Source organism: Notolabrus celidotus, chromosome 8 (genome assembly GCF_009762535.1).
Source record: "Notolabrus celidotus isolate fNotCel1 chromosome 8, fNotCel1.pri, whole genome shotgun sequence".
NCBI classification, from domain to species: Eukaryota; Metazoa; Chordata; class Actinopteri; order Labriformes; family Labridae; genus Notolabrus; species Notolabrus celidotus.
This window is the reverse complement of record NC_048279.1, coordinates 31033764-31053329: the sequence shown is the minus strand read 5'-3', so window position 1 is coordinate 31053329 and position 19566 is coordinate 31033764. Positions and strand designations below refer to the sequence as shown.

Genomic DNA, 19566 nt, shown 5'->3' with positions numbered 1-19566 from the left:
TACTCTACAGAAATGTACTAGAAATGTACTTTAGTATAGTACTCAAGTAAATTTACTCTGTAACTGTCCACCACTGGTGGTAACAAACAGACATCCATTAAAACTAGTAGTTTTCTTTATTTGACTACAGGGTTCCCACACATCCTGAAAAACCTGGAAAACAGTTGACCAAATTTCCAGTACTGGAAAACACCTGAAAAATGGGAGAAAAAGTCAAATGTCCTGGAAAATCACAGATTGTCCTGGAAAATTACTCCAACATGACTGCGTGCGACCTGAGACGGTTAAAAAAACACATCCCCTTTCAACATTTGTGGCCATTTTTGTCATTCACTTCTATTTAGGTCAATGTATGCACTGATTATTATTTATTTATTTCAGTAAGGTAGATTCCTTTGCTGGCTCTTTTGTTTTTTACTTATATAATTTTATATTTTTTGACAAAAGAGAAAGCTGAGATGAGAGTTGGACATCATTGTTACTTGGTTGCACTAATAAAGTGCTTTACATCTGTGGTTGCATTGTTCAATTAATTTGCCATAATTTTTAAGCATGTAAGAGATGATTTCATGGATAGCCATAGACTGCACGTCTTTCAATGTAGACTTCCACTGAGAGGAACATATTAGACTATTTAGGAACTAAATTAGGAACTAAATTTAGACTGTCATACCAGCTTGGTCATCACTGAAAATGTCCTTGAAATGTCCTGGAAAATGATCTCTGGAAAAAAGTGGGAACCCTGTGACTAGCTTCAATATACAATAATGTGTTACAGCTGTACAATTCAATCAAATTAAACACATCTGCTTAGTCATAAAGTCTGCTGTAATAAGGCTTGTACAGTTGTTTCTACCCCTTAAGCCAGGAGCCTGTTAAACAATGTTACATTAAGACTTAACAGCATCAATTGTGGTGGAACTGTTGCATATTGTAGTTGTATTTATAAGTGTACTCAATGGCCTGACTGCTGAAGTAATCAGCATGTATGGAAACAAGCACTACATGCTGAATTTAAAACAGTCTACATATATTGAGTTCCTTTCAACCAATCAATGCACAGCTTCAACTTCTTTCATTCAGCTACATCCAATGGCATTGCAGCTTATTACGACATCACTGCGTTGCTATTGGCAACAGACACTGCGTTCTTCCGGTTTCCAAACGCTGCACAGACCGTGTTGAGTCCAGCACTTGTTATAGAACTGTTCAGAGTTTAGTCCCGGGTCACATCAGACACAGAAGACGGTTTACTCGAGGTGTTTTATTAAAAAAGGTGATCAAATATACATGAATCAGAGAATACAGCTGGCGTGGGGATAAACCGTGTTAGCCAATTAGCCTGCTAGCTAACGTTAGCACGTAAAGCTGATCTCCTTACTCTAGATGGTTAATCTCTTTTCGACACAGTTATCGTCTCACATCTCGAGTGGAAATGTTGCCAACAAGCTGCGAATAACTCAAAGTGGACTACAACTACCGATCCCTGCGGTTTGTGGAAGATCTCACACTTTAATCTCTGCTAAGATAAGACAACCTGTGGAGAGAGAAGATGGACATTCAGCTGAACCGAGTTGATTATATTCAGGTAAAGCTGCTGTTACAGTCTGTGTGGTTCAGTGGGTTTATGTCTTCCTTTTAAGATCCTTGTACTCTGGCATGTGATTTTTAAACTCCTGTCTAATCAAGTCACCTTAAGTCACTTTCTGTTCTCAGAATCTGATTTATTGCCAACCAGCTTTACACACATAAATAATTTGTCTTAATGTTTTTGATGCAAGAAACACAAAGGTAGAATGAGTAAGTAGAAAGTTATTTTAAAGCAGCTCCCCTAAAACTACAGTAATATCACACTGACTTGTTCCACACAGTTGTCTTAAGGCTGGTGCTAAATATCTGTAATATCTAAATATCCTACATATTCAATCACCCTCTCACCCCTTTTGGCCTCCTCACGGTGGCGCTAAAGATCAACCCTGTACTGAACCTTTATCAATGTATCACTCTATTGTGATATCATTGTTATTGAGGGCAGGTATCATCTCCTGAATCAGTGGCCTCATGTCCAAAAGAAAATAGCTTTCTCAGTGGAAAATGCAAGACATAGGGCCCCTAAAATGTATAAGACACGAAAAAGTGCCCTCTAGATGCCGCTCTAATGTATAAAACGCAACAAAAATGCCCTCTGGACGCCATTAAGTGCCGTCTTCCTGCCCTTTAAATGTATAAAAACTCGAAAAAGTGCTCCTTGGATGTCCCTAAAATGTGTAAAACATGAAAAAGTGTTCTCTGCCTGCCGCTCAAATGTATAAGAAGTCAAAAATGTGCCCTCTGGATATCCCTAAAATGAATACAACCAAAAAAAATTGCCCTCTAGATGCCGCTCTAATGTATAAAACACAAAAAAATGCCCTCTGGACACCACCAAGTGCCCTCTGCCTGCCCTTTAAATATATAAAAACTGGAAAAAGTGCTCCCTGGATGCCCCTAAAATGTGTAAAACTAAAAAAAAGTGTCCTCTGGCTGCCCCTCAAATGTATAAGAAGTCAAAAAAGTGCCCTCTGGATATCCCTAAAATGTATACAACAAATAAAGTGCCCTCTAGATGCTGCTCAAATGTATAAAACATAAAAAGTGCCCTCTGGCTGCCCCTCAAATGTATAAAACATTACAAAAAAAGTGCCCTTAAGCTGCCCCTCAAATGTATAAAACACAAAAAAGTGTCCTCTGGCTGCCCCTCAAGTGTATTAAATGTACAAAAGTACCTTCTTTTAACAGAATAAAAGTTAAAAGTAAAGGGAAGGACAGGAATATAAAAAGCAGTCAAAATATGAACAAAATAAAAGCTTTACAGTTGTGCAGGAATGCGCAAGATAATGTTGAGTGCAACACGAAAAGCAATGCAAACAGATAATACTTGAGACCGGTGTGTGTTAATGTTATGCTTGAGGTCTAATTTAGTCATAGTATTAATGTAATGTTGATTGACAGTCATCATTGATAAGGCTGGCAGCAGAGGGAAAGAAGTTGCTCACATGATGTAAGTGTTGGTCCTGCTTTTTGCCTAAAGGGAGACCAGGGTCTGTCAGTCTGTGTCTGAGGTGAGAGAGGTGGCATCAGTCTAACTTACATGCCTCAGGGTGCCAGAGGTTTACAAGTTCTGAATCAGATCAATGGATTTAAATAACGCTTGTTCAAGCTCTGACTTATTCACCTGCTTCGTCCTCACAGGTTGGTGTGACATCACAGAAAACCATGAAGCTGCTTCCATCGTTGGGGAAAAAGGCAACACAAAAGGTATTTCAATCTCTAAGAAAGATGTCTGTAATCATTAACAGAGTAATACAAGTGTTTTTAGCAGTCGATTGTGTATTAAGTTAATTGTGTAATATTACAGCAACATGATTTTGGTCGTCTTCTGTTTGTTTCAGGTTGCCATCGCAGATCATGATGGAATACTGACATGTTTTGGGATGAAGAAAGGAGAAGCGGTGGTGTGTGTCCTGGTTAAGTTTTTAAGATTATCATCCTTCATCCTTCAATCCGGGTATGTCTAATGGCCTTCATTTTTTCTCTCTGTTTCAGCCTGTGTTTAAAACACTCCCAGGGCAGAAAATATCCAGAATGGACCTTGGTGGAGCTGAAGGAACCCCACAGGAGAAGATCTTTGTTTGTTCTGGTTCTCAAGTCAGAGGATTCACTAAGAAAGGCAAACAGTTTCTCACCTTTGAAGCCAACCTCACTGAGAGCATTAATGCCATGTAGGAACCATTTCTTCCCTTTACGATTGACTCATACATAATGTTGACTCATTCAGAACCCTGTGATTTCTTTGTACTGAGCTTTATTTGTCTTCTTCTTTCAGGCATGTTGCAGGTGCAGACCTGTTTGTGTGTGCCAGTTACATCTACAACCACTACTGTGACTGCAAGGACCAGGACTACTACCTCTCTGGAGACAAGATCAATGATATTACATGTTTGTCCTCAGAGAACCTGAGCCGCATTGTCCCAGTCCTGGCGTGCCAAGATCGAGTTCTCAGAGTCCTGCAGGTTCACCAACATTATATTTCACTTCTTGATTTCTTCTTCTTATTTTTTGATACAATAAGGTGTTCTGCTTCAAATATATCATACTAAGTTTATTTTTCTATGTTGTTTTTGCACTGCAGGGGTCAGAGCTTGCCTATGACATCGAAGTCCCTGGTCCTCCATCTGTCTTGGAACTATACAACAAAGATGGAGGCAAGTCAACACCAATATATTTAAAACACATTGTTGCTTCATGCAGGACTAGAATCTATTAACATCAAAGATTTCTCTACAGGTGAGGAAGTCCTCTATGGAACTACAGATGGCAAAATAGGATTGGTCCACATCGGTAAGCGATCGGCTGCGACCAAATGGGAGATCGATAATGACAAAAAGAAAGGAGGTATGTTGTTTGCATGACCACACCATGAACTGGCCTATTTGAGTTACATCTAACATTTAACACATTGCAGGAAATGACTTTGCACGAGGTTAGGACCTCGTACAATTTACCTCTACGTCTTCTTTCGCAAACTTTGACTGTTTTGACATATACCATATAACATCCCAGCTTCATCATTTCCTGTGTCCCTTCAGGAATCCTGTGCATTGACACTTATGACATTATTGGAGACGGAGTGAATGACGTCCTGGTGGGCAGAGATGATGGGACAGTCGAGATCTATGGTTTTGAAAGCACCAATGAGCCCACATTACGCTTTGAGCATGTGAGTTTAATATTAACACAACTCATCAAATGTGGAGAGCTTAGGTACCCCAATGAATCTAATGTTTCCAAACTGCAGAAAACTCTAGAGAAACAGTGTCTACTCTATTTGTTGTAACTTTTTCACAGGTTTAAGGCATAAAGGTTATATTTTTCTCTGACCTTTTACAGCAGTGTGAGCCAATTTGCATTGACAGTTAATAACAGAATCCTGTCTTTCCTGCCTTCAGGTGTTGTCAGAGAGCGTGACTTCCATTCAGGGTGGCTGTGTAGGGAAGGAGTCTTATGATGAAATCCTGACTGCTACATACACAGGTTGGATTAAAGAAACTGTTGAGTTTTCCCAAATTGTCCATCAAGTTGTCTATTCAGTATAATGTCCTCCCTGTTTGACTATTTGCCTGGTTACTTCAGTCTTCTTTTTTCTCATAAGATGGTGAAGTTGTAAAAGGAGATCTGAAATGTTCAGCATTTTATATATTTTTCTGCCTTTACCTCTTTTAGGATGGGTGACTGGTTTGACCACGGAGCCACAGAAGGCTGAAGCTGGCCCGGGAGACGAGGTTAGGATGAGTAAGGAGAACCAGTCCAAAGTAGAAGCCCTCAGGTACCAGTAAATTTATGTTTTATTTCTCATTATACACTGTCACCTTTATCTCTTTAATGAGGTTGAGTAAAAGTTCAGGTCGATTTTGAAACATATCAGTTTATCAGTGCGTCATCTCATCCCCTTCCAGGGCCGAGCTGGAGCAGCTGCAGGTCAAAGTCCTGCAGGGCCGAGAGCAGTACCAGCAGACATCTCAGTCCAGCACAGCCGTCTCCGCTGTTCCCATCTTCAGCATCAATGACAAGTTCACCCTCTGCCAGGATGATGCCAGCTACAGCCTCACTCTGGAGGTGCAGACTGCCATCGACAATCTGCTGCTGCAGGTCTGCTTCTTTATACAAAGAAACTTCTACCTTCAGACTCAGCTCATAATGAATAAGTGATACTCTGGATGCTGCAGAAAATGAAAAATGTAACTGAAAGATGAATCTTCTCTGCAGAGTGACGTCCCCATTGACCTGCTGGATGTGGATAAGAACTCAGCTGTTGTCAGTTTCAGTGAATGTGATTCAGAGGTGAGCTGCGCAAACTGTTTTAACACAAGACAGACATTCAAATAAAATCATTACCTTGTTGCTTTTTCTGAAGGTTTGACTCACATATTCTGTTTTTAGCAGCCTAATGGGAACTTTCTCCTGGCCACGTACAGATGCCAGGCTAACACTACCAGACTGGAGCTCAAGGTAACACACACATCACAGCTCTTTATTTGTGTATTAATGTATGCCTTGATGTCAGTGACAGTTCTCATCTTTGTGTGTCAATCTCTTTCTGAATGTAGAAATAACTCTGTTACATGATTTAGTTGTTAAATGTACAAACTTTGTCCTAGGTGAGGTCAATTGAGGGACAGTATGGGACCCTGCAGGCTTACATTACCCCAAGACTGCAACCCAAGACATGCCAGGTCCGCAAGTATCAGATCAAACCTCTGTCCCTCCACCAGCGGACACACAGCATCGACCAAGAGAGGTAAAAACTTCAGCTTAAATATTTAAGATAAATTTATACTGGAATCAGTCTGGAAAGGAGATTTTTGGGGTTTGTTCAGATGGCTTATTGATGGCCAAATATTAAGTTAATGCAAATCCAGATGGAACGGCAGCCTGGTTTGACTCCTGAATAGCTCCACACCTCCGATTTGTTTCGAATGAAAGGACAATCACAAGTTTGATTGTGACGATACTGGAAATATGGATTCAGGGTCTACTTGAAAGCATACAAATCTTATAAGACGGCCAATAAAACATGGCGTTATATGAATAGTAGTATTTACTACTATATATAATAATAACACTGGTTTCCATCTCATGATTTGTTGATCTGCTGTTCCTCTGCCCCTTTGTCTGTCACACAGGCCCATGAACAGGCTCAGTCTGGTGGGACAATTCAGCTTTGCAGAGATCCACTCCTGGGTGGTCTTCTGTTTGCCGGAGGTGCCAGAGAAAACACCAGCGGGAGAGAACATTACCTTTTATTTTAGTAACACATTTCTTGGAACACAGCTTGAAGCTACTTACTGGTAAGTAAAAACAAAAAAATAACAGCTGCTCAGTTCACTGCGAACTAATCTGCTGAGTTGTTAATGACAATTAACAAAGTGTATTATGATTTCAAATCTTGTACAGTGCCCCTAAAATGTTTTAATAACTTCTTAATGTATTCCCATGGTTTGTAATTAATTTTAGCAAAGGGGAGGGTCACTTCAGGTCAGACAACATCTCTACCATCTCCATACTGAGTGATGTTCTCTCTAAGGAAGCTACCAAGAGGAAAATCAATCTGAACATTTCATACGGTACATGTTTTATTTTTCAGTATCTGCTCACATTAGTTAAATGCAAAGTATTTTCTTCTAAATTAAATTTTTTTGTTTGTTAATCTTCCAGATATCAATGATGACTCTGTGAGCCACACTCTGAAAATGATACATCCAAAGCTGGAGTACCAGTTGCTGTTGGCGAGAAAAGTTCAGCTTATTGATGCACTTAAAGTCAGTATCTCTCAAATGTACCAGAAGCCATTTCAATATGTATCCTAAGTGCAAAAACAAACTCCACACTGGTTTGGAAAATGCTTATGTTCATAACTTCCTTACAGCCCTCTCATTTCTCTGATTTCTCTGACTGGTAGGAGCTTCAGGTTCATGAGGGAAACGCTGACTTCCTAATCCCAGAGTATCGCAGCATCTTGGATGAATCCGCTAATCTCCTTGAGGAGTATAAGAAGCAGCCTGCACACCTGGAGAGGCTTTATGGTACAGTGTTTTGCATTTCACACTCTTATTCTGATAAGAACTGAATTTCATACTTTCTTTCTGTGTGTTATTCGCTGGTCAAGACTGCTCCTTTAGCCCCCACATTTAAAACTGTACTATACGAGCATCAATAACAAAGAAGTGCTGGTTGGAGACGGCTGACTATAACATATATTTTTCTTTCTCTTCCCGTAGGAATGATCACTGACCTGTTCATCGACAAATTTAAGTTCAAAGGCCAGAATGTGAAAACCAAAGTGTCTTCATTGCTGGAGATACTTGATAGTTATGACTTAAATTCTCTGTTGAACTTTTTCACTGAGGTATAATGTGATATAGATCAGAGAGTATTTATTTACTTATATGTAACTGTCTGTATTTGTGCTATTTTTGTATTGTAAATGCTAAAGGGTTGTTTTATGATAGATACTAGCATTGGAGAGATGTCAATGTCGTGTCATACCATCCTGTAGATAATATGTGTCTTGACTTTGTTATTTATAATGTCTATTAAATAGCATTTTAAAAAAGGGTGGTTAAAGATAAACCACCATAATATTGCCATTGTAATGAAGGAGTGTAGGTGGCTAAGCTTTGGATGATGTTGAAAGTTTCAGTGACCAAATATAAGACCGCCAAAAGCGCACAGATTTATTTATACTTTTCCTAACATCATAACACTGTGACTTATCTCCTTGAAATGTGAGTTTTAAGGGGAATAAAATAAATACAACTTAATTCTACAGGAAGAAGTACAGTAGCTTTATGTGACGATGTTAGATAACTTGTTCTACATTATGCTCATACCTCATTCATTATCATTAAACTCAGCTTCTAAACCAAATGTTTTGTCACTGTGTCTATTAGAATAGAATATCTTTATTGTCATTGTCACAAGCACAACGAAATTAAGTGCAATATTGTTTCAGTGCAAATAGATAATATAAAAAATAAGTGCTAAGAAAACAGAGAAACCCACAAGACAGACAAACCCACACATACATCTACATTGTACATTCATTGCACAACTCCCTTAGGCAAGATATAGATGTCACAGTAAGTACTGAATTTATGTTTTAGCAACATTCAGTGCAGTGATGGCTGGGGGGTAGAAATGGTTTTTCAGTCTATTTGTCCTACTTTTCATGCACCTGTACTTCCTACCCTTAATAGTTTTATGTTGTATTGACATGATCATGTGTTATCTTCTGAATACTCCTCTTCTTACTTATTTATAAAAGATTAAATCATATAAGATAGATAAAGAGTCTTTAGTTCTTTGAGTTTGAGTAGTGCTGAATAAATCAAACACCTCATTTTAAAAGAAATCCTGCAGGTTTTGCAAAATATACTTCAATATGACCAGTTGCCAGTATAATAGTTTTGTTCAAAACAGCTATATCCGGGGACTTCAACCATTTATTTTCAACATAGCTTATTCTGTCTTCTGTATATACTTGTATTATAATTACAGGGTTCCCACTCTTTTTCAGAGATCATTTTCCAGGACATTTCAAGGACATTTTCAGTGATGATCAATCTGGTATGACAGTCTAAATTGAGTTCCTAATTTAGTTCCTAAATAGTCTAAAATGTTTCTCTCAGTGGAAGTCTACGTTGAAGACATGTAGTCTATGGCTATCCATGAAATCATCTCTTACATGCTTAAAAATGATGGCAAATTGATTATAGAATAATGCAACCACAGATGGACAGCACTTCATTAGTGCAACCAAGTAACAATGATGGGCAACTCTCATCTCAGCGTTCTCTTTTCTCAAAAATTATAAAATTAGCTAAGTAAAAAACAAAAGAGCCAGCAAAGGAATCTGGAAGCTGCCTTACTGAAATAAATTGATAATAATAATAATCAGAGGATCAGTGCATAAATTGACCTAAATAGATCTGAATGACAAAAATGGCCACACATGTTGAATGGGGATGTGTTTTTTTAACCTTGTTAAATTGCATGCAGTCATGTTGGAATAATATCCAAGGACAATCTGTGATTTTCCAGTACATTTGACTTTTTCTCCCATTTTTCAGGTGTTTTCCAGTACTGGAAAACTGGTCAACTGTTTTCCAGGTTTTCCAGTTTTTCCAGGATGCGTGGGAACCCTGAATTATTTGCATTCTATTTGTATTTGTATCTTGTTAATTACTTCTTCTATTAATATTATTCTTAATTATTGTGTATGGGAGAAACTCTGATGACTGAATTTCCCCCAGGGATAAATCAAATATTTCTGTATATGAACCATGAAGCACATATTTGTATAAAAGACGCATCCCGAACTGACTCTCTTGACTGCTGCTGGCATTATAATGCATAATATACTGTATTTTAATTATCTTTGCCATATTATATCATGTTGTATTACATTATTATTGTAACTGCAACTCATGGTCATATTACATACCCATATTTATTTTTATTTATTGCTTAATTTGTCATTACCAACCATAATCACTCCATGTCAACCTGTCACTACTGAAACATTTTTAATACTACCTGTAATTACTTCTATTTAATCTAAATTCCATTGTAACATTGTGTATATCTAAATTATTTTCTAGCTTTATTTATCTATTTTTATTTTATTTTATTTTATTTTATTTTACTTTACTTATGTCTGGGTTGCTGTAACAACTGAATTTCCCCCCGGGATCAAGTAATATCTTATCTTATCTTATTTGCAAGTATATAACTATGAAGTATTGGTAAACATTAACTCGCAGCTGTTCCTTCTTCATCATATTATTCTTCTCTCATTTTTTTGGGTAACGTCTGTCTTTGTGCGACTTTTCCTTTCAAATGTGTCAAACCGGTTTTGAATTTGTAATCAAGCGACAATTGTCCTCCGTCGGCTTCCGTACAACCTAAGACGTCACAATCCGAGTGCTCTGTGATTGGTCCGTTTCAATCCTCGCGGGCTACTTGAACTGAGAGAAAGCAACATCTCTGCATGAATCTGGGTCAGTGGACCGGGGCTAGATAGCGTGTTTGCAGGTTGGTTGTTTCGAAACTTGGATGGTATGGCGACTTAATACGCGTTTAGCTCATTGTAGATCTTTTGTTTTTATCTGCTCTGCACTTCGAGTGTCTTTGCCATCTCTACAGCCTAATCTCCAATCTTAAACCTTCCTAAGCTAATGCTAGCCTCGACATAATCGTCCATTTGTGATCTTTTGCAACCTATCTATTTTTGGAGACCAGGACCACGTCTACCTTGTCCTATCTTTGTGAGCTTTGAGGGCTTTTTTTGTTTGAGAGCAACCATGTCAGGAGCTAACAGGGGGCAGGGAAGCGCGGCTACTGAGCATCACAACCAAGAAAACATGCTGTCAAGACTGAGAGGGTCGTTAAAGTCAAGAGCTCCTGCAAACGAGAACCAAGAAAATCTTCCACCCAAACAAGCTGCAGCCAACAGAACCGTGCTGGGAGCCCTGCAGAACAACCAGAGGAGCAAAACCCTGAACCAGCGCGGCGGATCCAAACAGGTTAGTCTGGGTCAAGATGCTAAGTAGCTCCCCCCAGCTCATGCTAGTGTTTGCTAATGATGACTGCAATCAGGAGGGGCCATTGTAGGTTTTGGAGGCAACTAATCTAAGTTAAAACAATGCTTAGTCAAAGTGCACCTTCCTCTTCTATTAGATTACATTACGTTGTTAATGTCGTTGTTTTTCTGCAACATTTGAAGTTGTATTTAAATTTAAACCCATATGTGATCCAGGTTGTCCGCCATTTTAATTTCAAATGGATACACGTACATTTAATGCTCTATTCACTGTTTTTAATTCAGAAATCATTTCTATTTTGTGCACGAAGTAGCTTCTTGAGTTTTGATTATTTTGTGCTCATTGTAAGACTTCAGGTTGCTTAAATTGTGCACCAAGTTTGTCTCTTGGTATAAATGCTCCAGTCCTAATACAAAATAAACTGCCTCTTGATTCCCCACACAAATTACTTCTTTATTTCCCTAAACAGCTATTAATTTTTATCACATGAACCTGTGTTGCGCTAGCACTTTATGCCTTAATTATCACATGAAGCTGTGTTGCACTTTATCTTTTCTCATGTAAGGGTTTTATGCAACAAAGTCTGAACTGGTGGTTGTGAGGTTGCATGGGTGTTTATGTTTCTCCATTGAAGTAAGCTTAAACAGACTATGTTGACAATTTTCCTTGCTAAGGACAATACAGATTAACAGCTGTTTTATTCTTCCAGGATTCATCGCAGCCCCTATCCTGTAAAAATGAAGATTTCAGCAAAAGCTGCTTTGAAAAACCCTCTGCCAAGCAGCCCGCTTTCCAGATCCACCTGGATGAGCCTGATGGCGCCTGTGCCAAGAAGCCACAGCCTGTGGTTGAAGCTGTCAAAGCAGAGTCCATCACCGAAGAGTCGCCCTTCGCCATTAACAATGCAGTGGCACGGCTCCGACAGCCCCTGGCCACTATTGATATTCCATCAGCGATGGATGTCAGCTTCGGTGGGTTGGGAGCAAAATTTAAATTTTACCATCACATTCAAACTTTAAAACACAAATCATTTACTGCCTAAAATGTTGCTTTCATGAGAATTTGACTCATTTAAATGTAACTGTTTGTCTTTGATCAGACTCCCCCATGGACATGTCTGTGGTGGAAGGAGAGGAGAAACCAGTCAATGTAAATGAGGTTCCTGAATATGCTGCTGAAATCCACACCTACCTGCGGGAGATGGAGGTGAGCAGTTCAGCAGATTCTTTCCCCCTAGCTTTTTTAAAAACTACTTTTACCTGAGATGACTGAGCTGTGTTCTGAGTTGCAAAGTACCTGCTTCAATAACACTGGATGTTTGTAGGTAAAAACCAGACCTAAGGCTGGCTACATGAAGAAACAACCTGACATCACTAACAGCATGAGGGCCATCTTGGTGGACTGGCTGGTTGAGGTTGGAGAAGAGTACAAACTCCAGAACGAGACACTTTACCTGGCAGTAAACTACATCGATCGATTCCTGTCCTCCATGTCTGTGTTGAGGGGGAAGCTTCAGCTAGTTGGGACAGCTGCTATGCTCTTGGCATCGTATGTATCCAACATTTTAATCTTCATTTGGCTTGTCAGATTAAAGTTCATCAAACCTGGTTTGCTTTCTTTGTGAATGACTCAATTTGAATATTCAAATGCAGGAAATTTGAGGAGATCTACCCTCCTGAGGTGGCAGAGTTTGTTTACATCACAGATGACACCTACACCAAGAAGCAAGTGTTAAGAATGGAGCATCTGGTGCTTAAAGTGCTCTCCTTTGATCTGGCAGCACCAACGATCAACCAATTTCTCACCCACTACTTCCTCCACCAGTCGGTCAACAAACAGGTGGAGAGTCTGTCAATGGTGCGTCTGCTGCAAATATCCAAGTGCTTCGATTTATTTTGGACATCCTGTGTCAAAGCATTTAACTGCCAAATTAAACCATCTGATCTTTTAACTAAGTCTATCAACATCAATTTGATTTCAGCTTGGTAATCTGTATTTTCCCTCCCCACAGTTCCTCAGCGAGCTCAGTTTGATTGACTCGGATCCCTTCTTGAAGTACCTGCCATCACATACGGCTGCTGCAGCCTACACTCTTGCCAACAACACAGTGACTGGAGGCTCATGGGTAAGCTTTAATGTCAGACTTTCCTCGGATTCAGAGGATGTGCTTGAAAAAATTTGGGTCCTTTTTTTTTTTTTTTTTTTTTAATTTGTGCAAACATGCAATTTGATTGTTCACTCTTCTTCAGCCCAAGTCCTTAGCAGAGATGACCGGCTACTCCCTGGAGGATCTGATGCCATGCGTTGAGGATCTACACAAAATTTACCTCAATGCTGCTCAGCACGCCCAGCAGTCTGTACGGGAGAAATACAAGACTACAAAGTGAGTAGTCTGCTCATAAACATGATTTTACCCAGTTACATTTCATTATTGGTGCTTCAGATTGATCCAACACTTATTTCTCCTCCAGGTACTCCGAAGTTTCCCTCATCGACCCTCCAACTAAATTGCAGCTGAACTGACCTCTCCCCTCTCCCCCTGTCCATGTAGAGTTGTTACCCTGTTGGTCTTAATTTTTTTTTTTATGATGTGTGCCCCGATTTATGTCCTGGCCTGCTCTTGTTGGAGTAGCGCTAGCTGTTCAAAGTTTTTAATAGTGTTTTTATACATTCTTACAGATGCTACAGTTTTGGTTAATCAGACAGTTTAAATGGTTTGACTTTTAAACAGTATAGAGGACCAATCACCACTTTAAACATCCAGCTTTTGATGTACAGAGTCTCAGACGTTAAGCAGTAAGTGCTGATGGTTCACCTTGAGGTGTAACATTTACCCATTGGCCTCATCAGATGGCAATTAAAGTGTATTTCATCTGTCATGGAGTCAGCTGTGTCACTTCACTGATGTCTTTTCAAGACATCCGTCTGCACTGTAAAATATAGCTCTTGTAAATAAAAATCATTTAAAGTAAGACTTAACGTCTACATGTTTATGGTCACACATGACTCATGGGGGCAGCAGAGGACCAGTTTTGGGTCTGAAGGGTACCATCGCACACATGGGGACATATATTTTTTTTATTACAGTAATGATTTGTTGTGACTGTCAAGTTCTGACTTTCATAAAAGGGGTAAACATGGGTCTGAATATTTCACCTTAAATGCAGTCTGGTGCTTTATTGATCTATGGTGCTGAGCTTTCTATGCATTTTTTTTTTTTTTTTGCCTAAGGCTTGAACACAAACTGTAGCTGAATATTAAAAAGGACATTGGATTATCTCCTTGACTGCCCAAGTGTTAAGGAGCTATTCTATTGGCCTTAAACAAATGCAGTTCTTGTGCTCTCTCATTTTAGTTTTCTAGAGATCAGCAGTCTGAAGTTTCACCAAAATAGTCTAATAGGTTTTCGGGTAGTATGGAAGAAAATTAGATTTTGAGAACATCTGATAAGTTTGCTAGAAAGAGGTTAAGATTTATTAATGGTAGCTTTTATAGTGTGTTTAGAAAGTAAAATAAATTGTTCCAGTCCTAAATACTGGCAAAATACATGACAAACAAGACTTTAAAAAAAGGATCAATCTTAAAATCTCTGGAGAGTTTAGAAACATTTAATAAAAATGTGAAGACATAACTAAAACATTGTAGATTAGAATCCATGACAATAACTGTTTGTGCTTTGAGATATTGGGATATATTAAATACACCAAACGTGGCGTAAACAAAACTTGCCCCCCTCTCAGCATGTTACTTTTAGTAAATGACAGAACAGGCTTGACATTCATCTGTGATTTGATTTACTCTGAGAGACAGCCAGAGGTGTTGGGAGGTATCCCTCTCTCTCTTCTCTCTCTCACTCCCTCACGATAAATTGGGAGGCTGGCTTTGTGCGAGGAGTCTGACAGGAGATGAGAAGGAAAACAGACCAGCTGCAGACAGATTTCAACCATTTCAATAAGGAGGAGCTCAGAGACCATGCTTGCACTCTCAACAGGTTTGCTTTGTTACTGACAGCACTAACTAGAGGATTAAACCATGGGACCAGATGGGAATTCTATAACATAGCCAAACCAGTTGGATACCTGTTTTTGAACAATGGCTCCTACAGCTGCAGCACAGCATCTGCCTAACCCCTGAGAAGATCCAAGTCTGGGGAACGAGTGCTTTCTTGAAGAGGTGGGGTGGCGGGTTGCTGCCTAACCTGATGCCTGCCCCTAGAAAATTTCTGGTGGCGTCCACCTCGCTGCCCCTGGCTCTGGGCTGGGGCTGGAACCTGACCCTGTATGTGGGGTTGCTCCTCGGACTCCTGATGCTGATGCTGCTCCTTCTCTGGATGCTCCTTAGGCAGCTGAGCAACTCAGTGGGAAAATCTGTGCTTCAGCCTGTGCGCTCTTTCAGACAGCCTCGCTTTGAACACAGGTTTCAGCATGTGTTGTGAGAGGAGACGGGGACAGTTTTGCCAAGACACTGCAAGGACTGAGGCTTGCTGGAGTGCTTGAATGTGCCTTTGCAGATTCATGTAAGAAAATGACTTTGGAAAATGATTTATGGACTGGAGCAATTATATTATCTCACAAAAAAATAAATCTCTTCATGTTCTTCATAGAACCACTGTCCATTCTTTAACCTTTATTATTTTACTATATTATTATTATATCTTTTTCTCAGAGATGCATGATACCGGGAGTTTACAGAGTCTTATCTTTACTCTGAGTAATTAAAAATATTGTTATTCTTGTGCAACATCCAAATCTTTTCAAATGCAGTCAGCAGAGCTCAAACATTTAAATGGCAGAGAAAAAAGCACAAGCCAAGATTAAATCTGCATGCTGATTCATACTAATTAAAGTGATGCATTCAGGAGGGCAATTTGCTCTCCTCTCATCTCATTGGTGAATTGGCAGGAGGGATATTGAGAATATGCCGCAGATGACAAATATGAAAGGAACCATGCAGCACATTGTTTCTCAAGTCCTCAGGAGAACAAAGTAAATGACACCCTTGAGGCAAAAGGCTAATATCAACAACGAAAGGCCACAGGCTGGATACTGTTTGATATTTGTCTGGTATTTAAGAGTGCTAACTTCACACAGGCAGGGGTATTTGACACTTCTTCCTTCTCTCAGGATGACTTGTGTGCTCTAAGTCTTCATGTTTTTGTTTTGTTTTCATTGTACGGCCATTAGTCAGACGTAGCCAGGCTGGGTATTATTGAATACCCTGTGAGGAACCAATAGCCATTAGCCCTGAGGGGAGCATTTTAATTATACACTGTTGATTTCCTTATACAGCAGCTCACTAACACAGCTGGGGTCAGACAGAGTGTTGCTGTGTGAAGCTACAGTGAGGGATGATGTACAGTGAGCTTGTCATTGTTGTATAAATAAGACCTGACCCTGTATAGTTGTACCTCACGGGGTGCTATGCTGACATGTCTCCATGGGGTAAATCAGCTTCAATCAAAACAACAAACAAGATATCTTGATGTCGCTAATCAGGTCATTTAAAGGTTTTCATTTTCAGTTTCACTTCTACAATTTAGGAAACGGTTTCATCTTTTAACTTCTTACAAATCACTGACAAAACATATTTCTGTAAAATAGATGTGAGGTTGGAGCCAGCTACAAGTTAGCTTAGCTTAGCATGAAGAATGATAATTTGGTTAAATACTGACCCAAGCAAACTTTTTCCCATTTCCAGCTCTTTTGCTACGTTTGGGTAGCTATTAGCTTAGCATGAAGACATGAAACAGGGGGAAATAGTCCGTATGGTTCTGTACAAAATTTAATTACCAGTACTTCTAAAGCTTACCATAAATCTCCTTAAATGTGTACAAGAACTAACATTTAGAAATAACAATTTTCAAATCATTTTAGCTTTAAGTTAAAGCTGCTGTTGGTAGGAATGGTATAAAAAAGGTTACTTTTTTTCTACTGGGTTTGGAGAAAAGGTCATAATACCCATCGGTACTCATCTGTAAGTGTAGTAATTTGAGATTATGGCAAAATCTCTGTGTTTTCAGTTGCCTTTGTATCAAGCGATGTCATTATTCCCCTCTTACCTGTTATCACCGACCAATCAGAGCTACTCTCCAACCCTCTGTCGCCCTGATTGGCTGGGAAGCCACTTCTTTCTCATAGAACACGCACAGCAATCTTTTTGAGGGCGGGGTTACGGGAGCAGAGAGGGGAGTGGGAGGTGAGTGAGAGGAAATCTGGTGGGGAGGGGTAGTGTTGACATTCAAAATCTCTCTCTGAACTGATGTTTATTTCACGGCTACCAACAGCAGCTTTGAATTTGCACAAGAACTCAAATGTAAAAATGACAATTTTCAAAAATTTCTATTTTTTGAACTAGCTAGACAATTTAAACTAATGAGCTGCTGACTCTAGTATAACCACCTGCATTTCAGCTTACCTTAGCTAACTTGAAATACCAGTGAACAATTAAATAAGCCAGTTGGGCTCTACCAAAAGATTGCAAAATCCACCTGCCAGTACCTCTATAGCACACTCATTAAGATGTTTTATGGTTTTTGTTTCTATCTGACCAAAAAAACAAGTTTATCACATTTTGTAAAATGTATCTGGCGTTGGACTGAGCCTAGCTGTTACTCCTGTACACAGCTATTGTTCTAAGCTGTGTTGGCTGAAGCTACACTGTAGCTGCACAGCAGTCATGAGCACTACATACTTGTGCATTGGAGTGTCTGTGTTGCAGTATTCTGTCTAAATGCTAGTTGGCAGTGTGAAATGACAATGCCACCTAGCAGACCAATTTCAGGGCTTGCTGTCTGCATTGCATCAACAGGTAGTTACATTTTCTGAAGGGAGGGTATGTGAATTGACTTCTGCTTAGATACAGGGCTATGTATGGTGTCTTGACTGTGTAGATGCCATGTAGATCTATAAACCAGACTAAACCTGCTTAGCTTAGCATGAAATAGCCTACTGGAAACAGGTTTTGATGAGGTAGTTTGTCTCTACCCAAATGTAGTAAAGTCAATTTTCATTGCCTCAAAAGCATTCTGACAAATACTTTGTTCAATTTGTTTCAAAACACATGCACAGTGATGATTGTTGGTTTTCTTGGCTGGTTAAACTTCACAGCTGTTAGCTTTAACAAAACAAAACTTAGTCTCTGAGTGTTAAAAGCCACAAACAACCACTGCCTCAAAAGTGCACATAGTAGATGTTCTAAAACATAAGTGCATGAACCAAAATGTACAAATGTAGATAGCTTTGTACTGTGACATGCTAAAATGTTTTTACCTCTTTGTGCTAAGATGGGCTAGCTTAACTGACCAGCTGCTGGCTTTGGTTAAGCTTTAATTCACTGGAAAGAGTGAGAAACAGCAAGCCTGGCTCCAAAAGGTAGCAAAATCACCTACTGGCAGCTCTAAGCACTCTAAAACCCCCTTATTTATCTGTCATGTGCAAATGATGTTAGCCTCTGATGGATCCCAGCTCAGTGTTTTCACCATTTTCAATTTACGTGCTGAGCAGAGTGTGCAAAGGTAACCAGCTGGCTCTAGCTTCATGTTTAGTTTAGACATGGTTCGGGTATTAAACTTTGCATCTAATTAAAATTTTAAATGAGCTGTCCCTGTAAACAGCGGTCTGTTTGACAAACACTTCACTCTGTCCGCACTATTTCAAAACAAGGAATCTCCAGAGTATTTTCTTCAACAGGTCTGACTCCAGGTTATTTCAAAGTAATGACACTTTGCTTGTCTGCTCCCTTCAGCAAGAGACCCTGCAGATTAATGAGGTCTGACACCACGGATACATCCAATAACTGGGATTTTTTTCCACCTCTGTTCTTGAGCTGAAATAGTCTGTGTCCTTTGGCACTGCGTTGCCATCTGTGGCGTCTCAATCCCCCTCTAATAAACACAGTGCCATTTAGTCTCTGAAAACAGCACACAGGCACATGTCCAACAGAAAAAAAGATCCTTATGAACTCAAACATAAAAAAAGCGATGGCAGTTACTGAGACTGTGCCCTCGGAGTTGTAGGAACTGGCTGGGTTTATCCTGCTGGCAGTAGAGAGGCAGCTTCTGCTCAAGAAAAGATGAGGAGAGATTGTGATGTTGTTTTGTCCTCATACTCTGTGTCCTTTCTTCGAGCCTGTGGTTACACTTTCTTCGAGCCTGTGGTTACACTTTTGAGAGTGAGACCTGTGAAGAAGAGATGAAAACACCTGCTTCAAGTTACTAAAATATAAATCAAGGAGGGCTATGCTTTGAGCAAGAGAGAAAAAGAGAATTGTACAGCATAGATGTTATTCTTGTGCTGTCTGTTGAATATTATAAAAATAAATATATCATTTTATACCAAAGGATTAACAGGATTAACTTTCCGTCATGTTATAATGGAAATCTTTCTGTTATTTCAATTGTATTCCTTGATCGATAAGTTCATTTAAT

The 19566-nt window shown here is 39.5% G+C and overlaps 2 protein-coding genes across 3 annotated transcripts; both read left to right on the top strand.

The window, feature by feature from the left end:
- Positions 1-1128: 1128 nt before the first annotated feature.
- On the top strand, positions 1129-8466 carry bbs7 (Bardet-Biedl syndrome 7). Of its 2 annotated transcripts, XM_034690926.1 has the most exons (20): positions 1129-1276; positions 1411-1588; positions 3232-3297; positions 3432-3494; positions 3586-3761; positions 3866-4052; positions 4172-4244; positions 4327-4434; positions 4629-4759; positions 4989-5073; positions 5263-5365; positions 5496-5688; positions 5806-5880; positions 5980-6048; positions 6198-6337; positions 6723-6887; positions 7054-7163; positions 7255-7358; positions 7499-7622; positions 7818-8466. In XM_034690926.1, the coding sequence occupies exons 2-20, from the start codon at positions 1553-1555 to the stop codon at positions 7949-7951; spliced, it is 2142 nt and encodes a 713-aa protein (XP_034546817.1). In that variant the 5' UTR covers positions 1129-1276; positions 1411-1552; the 3' UTR covers positions 7952-8466. The 2 variants fall into 2 exon arrangements, with proteins under 2 accessions (XP_034546817.1, XP_034546818.1); XM_034690927.1 differs by having other exon boundaries at positions 1129-1588; positions 5983-6048.
- Positions 8467-10578: 2112 nt separating this feature from the next.
- ccna2 (cyclin A2) lies at positions 10579-14115 on the top strand. The gene is made up of 8 exons (XM_034690919.1): positions 10579-11123; positions 11851-12112; positions 12241-12347; positions 12466-12689; positions 12794-12998; positions 13153-13266; positions 13391-13524; positions 13613-14115. The coding sequence occupies exons 1-8, from the start codon at positions 10902-10904 to the stop codon at positions 13662-13664; spliced, it is 1320 nt and encodes a 439-aa protein (XP_034546810.1). The 5' UTR covers positions 10579-10901; the 3' UTR covers positions 13665-14115.
- Positions 14116-19566: the final 5451 nt, after the last annotated feature.